A 15,716-nucleotide genomic window follows, 5' to 3' on the forward strand; every position below is an offset into this window, starting at 1 on the left:
ACGCCCTTAAAAGTCTGTCTGGGCGGGCGGAAAGGAAGGAGTTAAGTCCCTGCACGCAGACACAGGGTTTTCCGCGGCGCGTTTTACAAGCGGTGGAATTCCAGGGGCCACTTAGTTTGTCCTTTGGAGGGAAATGTAAGTTGAGACACAACGCCGGTCCTTCTTTTCGACTTCTAAGTGGATTAAAATAACTCACCAAATTCTATGATAATTGAGTGCATCTTTGCCTTTTCCTGAGTGAGTAGGCACAAAGGAGCATCGTTACTAAATACTTTCATCTGTAGAGGGCGCTTTAGTGTCCAAAGCGTGTTTACAGTTGGGATGTTAGATCACTATTTTACAAGAAGGAACTGAGGCCAGGACGGTCTGTAAGTACCTCGGTCAGACTTGATGGGTTATGAAATCCATAACCTATTGTCTTCTCTTTGTGACTTGCCCAAAATCCACAGCCATTAGAAGTGGCTGGGAAGGGCTTGAATAAATCCTAGGTAAGTGGCTTTGCAGGAATTAAACGCCACTGAGGGTACATTGGGGGAAATTATGAGAACACACTGTCTGAATGATTATCACCATTGCCACTGCTGTTTGGTTTTAGATCACCTTCTTCCTCTCCTCCGCAAGCCAGCCAAATAGCTTTCACAGTCGCCTGGAAGACATTAGGCTGAGTCTGAAAGATAAACAGGCAATGAGAACAAGTTCTAAAAATAGACCCCCTGGCCCTTGGCCCAGGTTACTCTTGTTTTCAAGCTGCTGCTACTGCTCACAGTTCTTTCGTTATATCAGAGACAGTTATGGTAGAGTTTTGGGGGGCTGCTGGGGAGAGGTGAGGAATGGGGTGATCTGTGGAAACCTTCCTGAAAGGGTGGTGATTTTGAAAATGTCTGCCAGTTGGATGGGTGAGCCACCCATCCCCCAAGTAGGGGGGGAAATTCCTGGGAGGCGGGGACCCTGGACTGAGCACCACTACCCTGCCTTGTAATCCTTCCAGTAGAAATCAGGGTTATATTATGTAGGGTAGAATGCCAAGAATAGTGCTTGAATGCCCTCTGGGATTGTCCTATATGCGAAGTTGTTTCAGCATTTTCTAAGGGTGGTTTATATTTACTGATGGGGCAACAAATCTATTACATTTGTTTTTCTTTCAGACCTGTTGATTTCACTCTCCGCGACCTCGTGGTCACCTTCAGCACCACTCTGTTCTCAGCATTAAGTCCACTTTCCTATCTAGGCACATGAGTCGTTCTTGAATTGGCCTCTTTTAATACTTATCTTACCAAACACATATCTCATTCCGTTTTCCATACCAAACTTCTTGTAGTTCTTGGAACTTGTGCTTCTCCGAATGTGATATGAGGTTTGTTTTTCCCCCTTGGATGTTCACATGGGCTCTATCTTCTGTCTGCAACCTTCACGCCACCTCTTCCTCCAACCTGTCATCCCCCATGTACACACACTTTTTTTTTTTTTTTGCATCACTAATGTGTGCTCAGTCTTAAGGTCTCCAAATAGGTGATATCTTCTCTAGGAAGTCTTCCTTGAACCCCACGCCTGGGTTAGACACTCCCCTCCCCTATGTAGTTTCCATAACACCTTGTGCTTATTCTAGAAAAGGTTTTTAAAAGACAGGAAAGTGTAGGGACTTCCCTGGTGGTCCAGTGGCTAAGACTCCAAGCTCCCGGTGCAGGGGGCCCTGGTTGGATGGCTCCTCAGGGAACTAGATCCCACATGCCACAGCTAATAGTTTGCATGCCACAACTAAAGATCCCAAGTTGTTTAGTTGCTAAATTGGTCCAACTCTTTTGCTACCCCCATGGACTGCTGCCAGGCTCCTCAGTCTGTGGGATTTCCCAGGCAAGAATGGGGCGGGTTGCCATTTCCTTTTCCAGGGGATCTTCCCAACCCAGGAATCAAACCCATGTCTCCTGCATTGGCTGGCAGATTTTTTTACCACTGAGCCACCAGGAAAGCCCAAGTTAAAAAAAAAAGATCCTACAGGTTAAAAAAAAAAAAAAAAAAGATCCTGCATGTCACAATGAAGAGTCCTGCATGCTGCAACTAAGCCCTGGCACAGCCATGTAAGTAAAGTTTTAAAAATAAATATTTTAAAAAGACAGGAATGTACAAAGATTCAACTTCTGGGAATGTGAGGGGCCAAGAATTCGGGGAACCTCTGCTGAATACAGAAATGCTGGGTCAAAAATCAACAATTGAAAGAAAGAAAGGGGGATCACTTGGTGTGAGACAGGAAGAAGGAACCCAAAGGCAAATAGGGTTATGAATGGTTTGACATGAATATGAGCACAAATGGCTAAGGACTGGGGTTGGTACCCAAACAAACCTTGGGTTCTAGAAAAGCAGAGATCTGGACTTGAGACTCCTGCCTAAAGCTGACACCCTGGGAAGGATCTTAGGAGAAAAAAGTCTCCCACTCTTCCAGGGCCACACCAAAGAAGTTTGTGGTTTGTTTGGGGCCTCTGGATGAATTTTAAAATATGTGCTATAGAGACTGAAACCACTAGCCTGCCTTTGCCATGATTAGTTGTGAGGTCCCAATATTACCCATGTGTTGAGAGAACCCTGGAGTCCAGAGAGAATACAGAAGCTGATTCCAAAGTGATGAATCCCCCAGTCCTGTCAGAAGCAAATGCAAAACACAATTTTTTTTCTGATCTCTGACAAATTAAAAAACTCCCATTGGAGATAGAGTTTATAATAAGAAATTATAAACCCAACTAGGAAATGAACCACATGAGGGACTGGATTGGTGATAATCAGGAGAATTAGCTCCTTAAGAACTTGAGGCAGTAGAACAACTTGAAAAAGACTAAAATAGTTATGTTCAGCATAATTACAGAGACGGAAGGATAGAACATACCACTATGAAAAAATAGGGCAGATTTGGAAAAGTACAAACATAATATTTAGAAATAAAATTTTAGTCATTTACATTTTAAAAACCCTCTATGGGCAGAATTCTTTTTTTTTCTTAAGTCAGTGGTAATATATCCAGCAAAAATCCAATGAAAAGAACTCATTAAAAAGGGGGAAATAAAGAAAAGTAACATACTAATTTCACTTGTGAATACTGTTTTATAAATTCTAAATAAAATATTAACACAGGATTCCATAGCACATCAAAAGAATGTTACATCACAAATAGATCAAAAATGAAAAACTGAAAGACCATCACTAAGATCTGAAAAGCCATTAGAAAAAATTCATCATCAAAATACAGATAAACATTTCTGTACTATGATAAAAGTAGAGAGTGAAATTCTTCTCCAAAGCCAATATTATGCTAATTGGGAAATGTTAAAATTAGTGCAAGATAAAATGTCCTCTTACCACCCCCCTCCTCTTTTTTAGATTTGTCAATTAGGAATGTGTTAGGTTACAAGGAATAGATTACCTGACTATAATTTTATGTGTGTCTAAGATAAGAAATTAAACAGATAGGGCTTTATTTTTCTCAAAGGAGAAGTCTCTATATAGGCTGCTTTTGTTCAATACCTTCCTAGTTTCAGGGCTGGTCAAAGGTTATACATATTTACTGTTTTGCTATTTATTGCAAAATTGTCCTGCAAAGAAGTTTCACCAATTTAGACTCTCATGAAAGCGTGAGAATGTATGTGTCCCTGCATCTTTTTCTGCATTGACTATTTTTTGACTTTAATTAGTTTGCCTCTTTTATAGGTAAAAAATATCTCAATGTCTTGCTGTGCATTTCTTTAATTATAGATGGGGCTAAACAGAACGTTATTACTGACCATTTTGTTTGTGAGTAATCAGTAATAACTTCACCTGTTTTTCTGTTGACTTCTTTTGTATGTGTGAAAGTAAATGGAATTTTTTTTTTTTTTAATGATCTTTGGCGCTAAACGGGGCTTCAAATTCCACAGTGAAAGATGACTTGTGATCAACCCCAGAACAATTGCAGAGCAGCCTCACACTATACTTCACAGCCAGGAATGTTGGAAACAAAAAAGCCAAACAAACGTGGGGACAGATGTCCTGTTCACCCCCAGCTGTGGTTATCACAGTGTTTGGAATAAAATACATGATAGTGGAAGCGACAGGAAGCCAATGCTAGTCATGCAGGGTCTGATGGATGGAAAGAAGAGCTTTTCCCTTGATTTGGTCAATCTCTCACCATCCTGAATTCACCTGCGCATGCAGTTTTGCGAGATAACAACAAATTGGCTTACAGGGTTTTTTCTCTAAAACAGGCTGCTTTGCTGAGACCTCCAACGTGTCGTTGTACAGGACAGATGATTTGCATTTGCTTTCCTCCAGGTTTGTGTTGGGAAACCACTTCCTATCCCTTCTTGGAATGTTGCTGCCAGCAAGGCCTTTGGAGATCTTTTTACCAACAAAAATGAAACCAAGAGAATTTGGGTCATGTACTCAAGGTCACATTATTGGTTAGTGACAGCATACATGTGTACGTGTTAAGTTGCCTCAGTTGTGTCCGACTCTTTGACGCTATGCACTGTAGCCCTCCAGGCTCTTCAGTCCATGGGATTCTCCAGGCAAGAATACTGGAGCAGGTTGCCATTTTCCTCCTCCAGGGGATCTTCCCAACCCAGGGATCGAACCCACGTCTCTTATGTCTCCTGCATTGGCAGGCATGTTCTTTATCACTAGGGCCACCTGGGAAGGCCACATAATAATAGCTAAAATTTATACTCTGTGTTAGATGTTGCTCTAAACATTTCACATATGATAACTTGTTTAATTCTCATAATAACCGTAATAGGCATTGTAGGAAAGACTTGGTGGTTCAGCGATCAAGAATCCACCTGCAACACAGGAGACTCAGGTTTGATCCCTGGGTTGAGAAGATCCTGTGGAGAAGAAAATGGCAACCCACTCCAGTATCCTTGCCTGGGAAATCGCAAGGACAGAGAAGCCTGGTGGGCTATAGTCCATGGTGTCACAAAAGAGTCAAATATGACTTAGCAACTAAACAACAATAATAGGTATCATTTGCATTCCCATTTCACAGGTAAAGAAACTGACGCCCAGAGAAGCTAATTAATTTATCCAAGATCACACAGCTAACAAGTGAGAGTCAGGACTTGAACCAGGAAATTTGCTCCAGAATCTTGCCTTCAACTACTTTGCTATGAAGAAGTAAATCCCCTTCAAATGTACAAATACACTGAATTTCCCCAAGAATGGGATTATAATAGAATGAGATTATAATAGAACATTTTCCCAACCTTTTTTGGAAATACATTCTACCATGTATTCTACCATGTATGTGAATACTCTCACATACAAGTACTTTACAAGTGAAAGACAGTTACCTTAGACGCAATCCTTATGCTTACTACATGTAATAGACCCTGGTGTATTCCCTCTTCTTTTTCTCCTTGCATCTCTTATCCTTTTTTGAAAAAAAAAAACGCAGGCTACAACTTACTCAAGAGTCATGATCTGTGGTTTGGAAAAAATACCTCTTTAAACTGATCTTCTGGTTCACATCTCTGTTATGAAAGCTGTTAGTGGTTTTACTTGTTAAGTTTCCATCCACAGACACCACTTGGAGTGGGAAAGACTGTCAGATAATTTCTATCAAGCGTATTTCTGGTCAGGAGGTATTCATTGCTGTCCTTGTAGTTAATGTCTAATGATGGTACATGAACGCTTTAAGACAAATCACCATGCCGTTACCTTAGAAAAATCTTCATTCCCTCCTTCATTCATTCATTCGATATGTGGGCACCTACTATATGCCAGGAATTGTGCTAAATCAGGAGTTGGCAAACTCTGGCTGGCAGGCCAACTCCAGAGTGCCACCTGTTTCTGTAAATAAGGTTTTCTTGGATCACAACCAAGCCCATTCATTTATGTTTCTTCTGTGGCTGCTTCTGTGCTTATGGCAGAGTGAAAATAGCTACTACAGAAAATGTGTGGCCTGGTGAAGGCCAAAATATTTCTTAATCTGGTTCTTTATAGACCTAGTTTGCAGATTATGGTGCTAGAATCTAAAACACAATGGTATTCTAGGCTGGTCTCTACCATCCTGGTTGTTTGCATTGTCCTCTTTAGCTTATGCTGTGTTTCGGGTTCCTTTGGTAGCACTGGAGGGGGAGGTGTGGAGGTTTTTTGCCTCCCTTGCACCGCCTCAGAGAACACCTGCTCACAGTAGATGCTCAGCAGGCACTTTTTGTTAGGTAGATTTGGCAGCAGATATTGGAAATAAAGCAACCTATCTACAAGGTAGAAAGAATTTATTCCTTTAAGATAGCAAAGAGTTTCACTTTAGAGATGCTTATCTTCACTGCTAAGAGAAGCAAATGGTAACTTTTGTTGAGTGCCTACTGTGCATTGAACCCTGTGGTTAAAAAGAAGAGCCTTGGTTCTTTGACACTTGCATCAAAGATGGGAAGAGAAATGAGATACTTAATATTTCTATTGGAGGGCCTAGTGTATACTTGGAGATGATTTTATTTAATTACCTTAGAATCTTAAATGTTTATGTTCCAATAGGTTTTAGCTAGTTACTAATCAGTCCCAAGAGTGATTGCTGTGTGCCTGAGTGCATAAGCTGATTCTATTTTTCCTTTCTTCCTTCCTCTCTCCCTCTCTCCCTTCCTTCCTTCTTTCCATTTTTCCTTCCTTTAACAAACTTTCTGTTTTGAATGTCTCTTATGGGTCAGCACCATAGATGTATTAAAGAAAAGACTGGCCTTTCCAGACATAGATATAAACACATGATTACAATACAGTGCATTGATAGAGGGATGCTCAGATTTTCTAGTAATACAGAGAAGGTGTGCCAAACAAGGGAAGACTTCCTTGGGGAGGTGGCACAGAGTTGACTCTTGAAAAAACTCACTGGACAAAGGAGACATAGGATATTTTAGACAAGGTACCAGCATATGTAAAGGCTAGAGGTATTTGAAAATATGATGTTTTCAGGGGGTAGTAGAAAACAAGAACACTGGCCCATCATCAAAGGGATTTGTGCCTTGATTTTTTTTTTTTTTTTTGCTTACAGTTCTCTCTCTTAAGGTGATTTTAAAAATTCTATTTATTCAGAATTCTTATTTACTTCTTCATTCATTTAGTGTATTTGTTTATTTGTAGTGGAAACAGGTTATGTGGATCGATTCAGTTTTTTTCAGCAAGTTGGTTAGGTTAGCTGGTTGGTCTGTGTAAATCTTCATTAGTTTTAGGTAGGACATCAAACTGCAACCTTGGCCTGGCCTCTTGGGGAAGAAGCACCCCCTGAGTGAGCTAGCTAACCTATCCAGTCACATCCAGAAGGAATTTGACCCAGTGGGAGAGGGGCAGTTAAGATGACTGGGTTGTGACTCAGTCTCCTTGTAAAAATGATCCCAGGCAGTGGAGATTGCCCACTGCTTCCACCTTGTGCCCGACCTTTCAATCTTCCTAATAAATCTGCCTGAGCTTTGCTGCCTCCTAGGGTATCAAGAGAGGCATTTGTATGAAGACCTTTTGGGAATCGATGTCAAATGCTCAGCAAATGTTCTGTTAAGTTAGGTCTGCAGCAGTGTGGAAAAGAAGCAGATTAAAGGAATAAAATATGGCCCAAACAGTTTCGGAGAGTACTAGCCAGCCGGGACTCTGTTTTGTCATTTAAGGTGAGCATGGGGTCATCTGATAAATGATAACAATTTTCTGTAACACGTGGGCTGTTAATCTTCCCAAAAGCCTGGAGGAAAAGCTCTGATGACTGGAGCAGTTTTTTCCATGTTGTTTTCAGCCCCAAATGCAGTGATTAGATTTCATGGACATTAAATCCAGCGACATCACAATGCCTGTGCAAATAGGACCTGTGTTGGTCCTATTTTGTCTTTTTCTTTTGGTGGGGTTGGGGTGGGGAGATAAATAGTGGAAACTTGCTGCTCAAACAAATAAGGTGAATTTGTTAGGAGGATGCAAAATATCTGGCAGAAACCAAGAGAGCAGGTGTGCTGGGCCCCCTCAGGGACTGCACCCAGCATCTGAAAAGGCATCAACAACCAAGGGAGCCCCTCCCCCAATTCTTCCTTCCTCTCTTGAGCCTGTGGCATCCCCTTCTTGTTCATTTATTCTTCCCTCTATGCAGCCTGCCTTTCTCTGCCTCTTTTGGGTGGTACATACTCAGTTCCAGGTTCTACAATGAGCGACTTGCAACTTTTGGTACTAATTATAAATTCCCAGGAAAGATAATGGGTCACGTGGGTTAAGTCTCCACTCCTGACCCTTTCAGCTATGGCCAGAGGTGGAGTGGGGAGGTGGGAGGAACATATTTCTGGATGGGGATTCTAGGCCCCACAGACTCCCTCCAAATTGCTTCTAGGAGCCCTCTGATCCACTGGAGGATTAGGTTTCTTTTAGGACACAGTCATTTTGTATTGCAGGCTGGAATTTCCATGTGGAGGTGCATATCCATGTTTCTTTCTGCTTTTCTGGAGTTTCACTTCATGGCCTCATGGAATGCTGTTGAAGAGGTAAGCACTATGTACAGAAAATGCTATTTTTATTACTGAGTCACAGCACACAGCAAGTCCTAAGGAAGCTAAACAAGAGGTGCTATATCCAGGTTTCAAAGCTATGGTTTCCAGTAGTCATGTACAGATGTGAGAGTTGGACCATAAAGAAGGCTGAGTGCCAAAGAATTGATGCTTTCAAATTGTAGTGCTAGAGAAGACTCTTGAGAATCCCTTGGGCTGTAAGGAGATCAAACCTGTCAATCCTAAAGGAAATCAACCCTGAATATACATTGGAAGGTCTGATGCTGAAGCTGAAGCTCCAATACTTTGGCCACTTGATGAGAAGAGCTGACTCACTGGAAGAGACCCTGATGCTGGGAAAGATTGAAGGCAAAAGGAGAAGGGAGCGGCAGAGGATGAGATGGTTAGATAGTATCACCAACTCAGTGGACATGAATTTGAGCAAACTCCAGGAGATGATGGAGGACAGAAGATCCTGGAGGGCTGCAGTCCTTGGGGTCACAAAGAGTTGGACACAACTGAGTGACTCAACAACAACGATATCCAGGTTTAAACAAGGGGCTTTGCATATGTATTACAGATCATGATCATACACTTAAATTATTTAGCAGAGCAAATGGGTGCATCCTTTGCTGTCCCTGGTTCTTGAGTTTATAGATATGTTTCTGCTAGTCTTCCAAAGGCTCCACATTCACCCAGACCCTCATATCAACATTGATGTCCACGAGTCTCTGATATGGACCCCACCCTTCCTGGAGCAGGATTTTTGCATTTTTACCTTGGAATCTGCCCTGTGCTATTTTCCACACTTGGGATTCTTTCTCTTTTCCATGTCTCCATGTATCACTTACAGTCAAGTTTAAGAACCACGTCTACCATGTACCTTTCCTTACTAATACCATCCATCCTTCACAGGTCTTCCTTATTTCAGAACTCATTCAATAGTCGTTCACTTAATAGTTAAGTACTGAGAGGCGTGATGGCTGTTTGTATTAGTTTACTGGGGCTGCCATAAAGAACCACAGACTGGGTGGCTTAAACAATAGACATTTGCTCACAGTTCTAGAGGCTGGACATCCCAGATCAAGGTGTCTGAGGTTTTGGTTTCTCCTGTGACCTCTCCACTTGGCTTGCAGATGGTCGCTTTCTTGCTGTATCTTTCATCTGTGTGTCTCTTTGTGTGCCCAGATTTCCTTTTCTTATAAGAACAGGAGTCAGATTTGGCCATTCGGGCCCACCCTAATGGCCTCATTTTAACTTATTCACCTCTTCGAAGACCGTATTTCTCAAATACAGTCACATTCCGAGGTACTGGGGGTTAGGGATTCAACATATGAATTTTAGGGAGATCCAGTTTAGCCCATAACACCAATAGAGACAGGCTGAACAAGAAAGAAAGTGATACTTGTTCTCTTGTTGTTTGACAGCCTGGTAGAAAAGATGAAACAGCAGGACCCTCCTGGATACAAAAGCCTCTCTCTCCTTTCTTAAATGTAGGAAAAAGGCTTCAGACTCCTAGACCTTCCCTGAGTACTAAAGGGCAGATTCAAACAGTTACCAACTGGAGAGTGGAGGGAATTCAGAAACAAAAGAGAAACAATATCACAGCCATAAAGCAGGGTTCTAGGTCCTCCTCAAATGGTATACATAATAATGTATCTGATCTCTTCTACTGGAACTAGGGCATCCACCCAGGTAGGGGATGGTAACTTCTGTCTAAACACAAACAGGAGGAACCCAGACTGGTTGGAACCTGAAGGTTGATAATTGAGATTCCTGGAACACTACCTTTGTTACCTCATCACCAACCAATCAGAAAAAAGTCACACACTTTGTAGCCTGCCCCTGTCCCCCAGATCATCAGGGAGTTCCGGCTTTCTGAGCGTGGTCTGCCCATTAAATAAGGAGCTTCTGATATTTCAGTTTGTTTGGTCTCACTGTGCATTAGGGACATGAACTTGGGTTCAGCAAGGACAGATATGAAACAACTATTTCCATGAATCCATAGTTAATTACCATTATGGGATGGTCCAAGAAGCAGAAAAAGAGGTACTTGAAAAGGTAGTGTGGTGTTGGGAGCAGGTCAGGAATGTCCTCTAAGTTAGATCTGAAGGAAGGATGGGTGGGAGTCAGCCAGGTGTTGAAGAGGGAAGGTCGATTATTCCAGATTGGTAGCAGGGAAGAACATGACACATCCAAGGAATCAAAAGAAGCTATTGCAGCAAGAAGTGAGTGGTGGGAGAAGGCAGCAGACAGCTGACGGGACCAGATTACACAGGATGTTCTGTCCTGACAGCCTCATTTCAGTGCTTACTGCATCGTGTCTTGGACTGATTTTTGTGTGTGGAGGAGGGGTCACTGCATGTTTTACTTCCCCTTCTGCTCCTTTAGGGAGGGGAGACTTGATCCCTTCATGGTCTCCATGGTGCGAAGGGATATAGTAGGTGCTCAGTAAACAAATTAAGTGGGTGTAGTGAGAACTGAGATTAACAGAAGCACTCTTGTCTAAATTAGGGGCTGACCCAGTCTGGAGAGTTTCTCCCAAAGTCTCTAGAAGGTGAGGACTTTTGGTAATACGATGCCACCTAGCGTTCCTTTTAATTACAGCAACAAAGGGGAGCCTGGTAGTGAGTAGTCTTCGACTGTAACCTGGAAAATTGGGACACAAAGCATTTTTTTTTCATCAGCATAAATTGTCAAGCCACCCATCCTCTCATTCACTCATCTATCCTTTTTGATGTCCTCCTGCATCTCTTTCCTGTGAATTAAAGATGTCATGTTCCCGTCCACTCCAGTGGTTCCGAGTGTCTGTGTTCTGTCTTTCTGTCTCCACATGATAAATAATACTCTCGGGTATCAGTGTCTAGATTCCCTGAGCACTCATAGTGCTTGCTGTTAACAGAATCTGTTGTAAATGACACCATCACATCATGTTAGAATTAATTGTAGGTTTTTCTTTCTTTCCCCCAAAGCCAAAGGGCATTGACTGTCTTACTCACTGCTGTGGCTCCTATGGCCAGCCTTGGGAGCTGTTGTTCTGTAGTAGTTGCTTAAACAAAAGTGTTTTCTGCACTGAACTGCTGCAACCTTGGCAGGCCATCTGCTTGTGAAACTGTCCCATCGGCAATTCCCAGGCAGTGGGAAGACACATAGTTCTCTACAAGTGACCCAGTACAAGATATGGGTGGCCAGGGCCCGCTAGGTCTTTCTTTATGGCTGTGTACCTTTAACAATGTTATTACGGAGTTTCTCTGGATTATGGTGGTCCCATGAGCTGGTCCCAGTCTTGTAATCAAGTTTTCTGTAAACACAAAGCAGCCTGAGTCAAGTTTCCTGCTCCATCTCCACCTCATTTCTATTAAAGTTTGGTTCAACCTGCTTCTCCAGCTTCATGTGCCACCTCTTTCACGATTTCCCTGCACACTGTGGCTCAGTCACATTTTGTTCTATTTGTCCACCACATACACAGTCTTTGTTCATGAATGAGATATCATTGTACAAAAGTTAATTTCCCTCAAATTAATTCATAAATTCAACGAAGTTCCAACTAACATTTGTCATGAGGAACTTGAAAAATATCCTGAAAACTTATATGGGGCAATAAAGATTCATGAATAGCCAGTGCAATTTTGACAGAGCAGGGAGGCGTGTTCTGTCCTTTAACTATGATGACTGGCTACAAAATCATAGTAATAAAACCTTGTGGTGCTGACACAGGAATAAACCGGAGAGTTCAGAACAGACCCATCTATATTTGGGGAAGATGCTGAAAAATGGACTCATTCCATTGAGGAAAATAAAACTGGATCCTTATCTCACACCATATATGGATGGATTAAAGAACTAAATGTGTAAAAGGAAAATTATTAAGCTAATTGGGCTTCCCTGATAGCTCAGCTGGTAAAGAATTCACCTGCAATGCAGAAGACCCTGGTTTGATCCCTGGGTCGGGAAGGTCCACTGGAGAAGGGATAGGCTACCCACTTCAGTATTCTTGGGTTTTCCTTGTGACTCAGCTGGTAAAGAATCTGCCTGCAATATAGGAGACCTGGGTTTGATCCCTGGGTTGGGAAAATTCCCTGGAGAAGGGAAAGGCTCCAGATGGATTAAACTAGACATGTAAAAGTAAAATTAGTAAGCTAACAGAAGAGTATGATAGAGAATATATTTATAACTTTGGGATTGAGAAGGACTTATTAAATTATACTAAAAAGCATAAAGAGGATGAAGGGCTATAAAATTAAAGATTATTCTTCTACAAAGGATATCACAAGCAACATGGCCAGTCTTTGAAAGTAGATTAATGTCTAGATGTTACAAAGACCTCTTGCAAATAAAAAAGAGCAATAGAAAAATAGGCAAAGGCTATAAATAGGCAATTCACAGAAGGGGACCCCAAGTGGCTTATAAATGTACGAAGAACTGCTCAATTTCACTCATAGAGAAATGCAAATTAAAACAATGTGCTGACATGAATTCCATGATACTGACACAAATTAGGAAACTGGCTAATTAGATGAATCAGTATTTGTAAGGCCCTGAGAATAGTATCTGACACTTAGTAAACACTATATGACTATTTATGAATAAATAAACCACTGCATGCTGGTAAGGGTGGGAGTAGGGGACACCCTGGAATGTGGCATAGGGCAGCAGTTCTGGTGTGCCATCTAGCAGTACTTGGTGAAGTCAAGTACCCAGGGCTTCTGCCAGGCTACTAGGCACCTTTGTGCCTTTGGAAAATACTGTCCACCACAGTATGAATTTGAAGAGGGCATACCCTCTGGATAATCACAGCCTGTAGGTTCACAGCTTGACTAAGGAACAAAACTTTGGTGGAAAGGAAAGGACATATCTTCCTCCAGCAGAGCATGGGCATGACATGGGCAAGAAGGAGGGGTCTGTTTTTCAGCCCCCACTGGCTGGCTGGCTGGATGCATCTGTGCAGGACAAGTTGAATATGATGGCCTCGTGTATCCCCTTTGGTTTTAACAATTTCATTCCTAGGCATATATTTCAGAGGAGTTTGTTCATAGGTCCATAAAAGACCACTGACAAGGATGACCATAGCTGCATTGTTTATGATATTGGAGAGGTGGAGCCAGCCTTGGTGTCCAGCACTGTGGGGCTGAAAGTAAAAGGTAAGGATGTCCAACACAGAAAGCAGTGCCACAATAAGAAGCAATGAACTGGGATTACAACACCTACAAAACAGGGACAGAACCTTAAAAAGATTGCTGAGTGAAAACTAGAAAACAGGATGATCATTAAAGTCCAATACCACTGTTACAATTAAAAACGTGCAGTAATGAAAATGCTATACATTTTTTCAAAAATATATACCCAGGCATGTGTGTGCCGACTGTCCCTTCAGTCCTGTCCCAACTCTTTGTGACCCTATGGACTGTAGCCTGCTGGGCTCCTCTGTCCATGGGATTCTCCAGGCAAAAATACTAGAGTGGGTTGCCATGGTCTTACCCAGGTGATCTTTCCCACCCAGGGATCCAACCAGCGTCTCCTAGGTCTCCTGGATTGCAGGTGGGAGCCCCCGGGGAAGCCCATATACCCAAGCACAGTAGCATGAATTCCTATGGAGGCTGAAGTTGAGGTGTGGGGAAAATGAGAAAAAGGAAACAAGAGAGAGGTCTTTAATTAAAGAGTTTAAGACTCCAACCCTGCACCTGAAGTCTAAAGGAGTGGAGGAGGAGGGACAGGGAGGAAGAGAGAAATCAGATACTAGGCAGATTTTCAGGACGTGGCTCCACGTATTTTTTTCAGGGTGCCTCCACCTCTGCACCCTATTTTCCTCACCACTAGTGACTACAGCCTTTGGGGGCAGGGTCTGTGTTTCCTCTGCTTTAGTTCTCTTCCCCCTCACCCCCTCCACCCTATGTCTTGCACACAGTAGCTGCTTCACAAGGGCTGGAATTGACGCGAACCGAGAATATTTCCTGCTCCCGTGACCGAGTCACTTTGTGACAGAAGGCAGAGAGAGACTGCCGGGCTTTCCTTCATTCAAACCCTCTGAGCCACATCTTCTAAGCGTCAGTCCTTGGTTCTCCATTACCGGCTCCCGGGTCTAATCCCGGGTCTCAACCCGAGTGTCCTTGGCCTTGGGTACTGCTCACTTCCGCACACGCCGGGACTCCTCCCAGCCGCTCCGAGACTCCGCGGCTCCTTGCGCTGGTCCCGCCCCATTCAGGATGCCCCCGCGGCTCCGCGGGGCACGGCCCAGGCGCCCGCCTCGGAGGCGCCGCCCCTTGCGAACCTTCGCTAGCGCCCCCAGCGGGCGAGGCGGTTGCCAGGAGACCGGGGGACGCGCGGAGAGCCGGGTTTCGGGCCCCCTTCTCAGCCTGCGGCCCAGTTTCCGCGATCTCCACAGCTGCCTGAGGCCACCCGCAGAGCGCGCCAGGATGGCCGAGGTCAGAAGTCAGCGCCCCCTTCTCTGTCGCCTCTCCTTCGACCCCTCCCCTTCGTCTCTCTTCTGCTATCCCGTGTCACATCCACCGATTCCGAATAGTCCCTCAGTCAGCATCCTATCCCCACCCACAACCTCACTCGCTACCGCCCCCTCTGCGGTTCCCGTTGGCGCTGGGTCCATTATTCCTTGCCCCTCCTTCCATTGGGTGGACACCCTCCCCCACGCCACCCCACCCTGTTAGACTGGCGTGGTGCAAAGTGCGGTAGGACTTATATAAGTTCCCCCCTCACACATGACAGGCCCCCACTCCTAGATTTTGAGTTGAAAGGTGAAACCACAGGAGAGATACACACAGAAATATTGATGTCTTGCTGAATGGGGAAACCTGGAAGAAGGCCTCATAAATATCCAGTGTCACCCTTGTTTACTGACCACGTCACACCATGATTCCTTATCAACTGATCACCCATGACTCATTTCAGCCCATCACTATGGCCCTGTGCTGTCACTGACCACTGTGTTAATATCTCATGGCCTCCTTTCACTCCCCCACTTTGTAACACACTCCAACTTCAGCCTCACTGATGTGAGGTTATTTCTGCAACTGTTTAGTGACCCCTTGCCTGTCCATTGCTGTTGTTCAGGAGCTAAGTCCTGTCGGACTCTTTATGGCCCTATGGACTGCAGCACACCCTGCTCCCCTGTCCATCGGCCTGTTCCTTAGCACCCTCATTTATAACCTGGACAACCTCAGATCCCTGTCCTCACTTGCCAGTCACAGTCCTCATCCATTATGGCCCTAATTCAAATCCTTCATCACTCCATCA

General features: G+C 43.7%; 1 protein-coding gene across 8 annotated transcripts in view; it reads left to right on the forward strand.

Moving 5' to 3' along the window:
• The first annotated feature begins 46 nt into the window (after window positions 1-46).
• The window catches only part of CFAP58 (cilia and flagella associated protein 58), a 128,100-nt gene continuing 112,430 nt past the window's right edge, over window positions 47-15,716 (forward strand). The window contains exons 1-4 of one of the 8 annotated variants that reach the window (XM_061162570.1): window positions 80-135; window positions 4,294-4,421; window positions 5,006-7,613; window positions 8,376-8,465. In XM_061162570.1, coding sequence (XP_061018553.1) covers window positions 8,388-8,465 — 78 coding nt within the window. In that variant the 5' untranslated portion in view covers window positions 80-135; window positions 4,294-4,421; window positions 5,006-7,613; window positions 8,376-8,387. Of the gene's footprint in view, window positions 136-346; window positions 489-4,226; window positions 4,422-5,005; window positions 7,614-7,674; window positions 8,155-8,375; window positions 8,466-15,716 lie in introns of those variants that run through there. The other 7 variants (XM_061162571.1, XM_061162569.1, XM_061162568.1 and 4 more) reach the window with 7 other exon arrangements.

Source organism: Dama dama, chromosome 15, assembly GCF_033118175.1.
Source record: "Dama dama isolate Ldn47 chromosome 15, ASM3311817v1, whole genome shotgun sequence".
NCBI classification, from domain to species: Eukaryota; Metazoa; Chordata; class Mammalia; order Artiodactyla; family Cervidae; genus Dama; species Dama dama.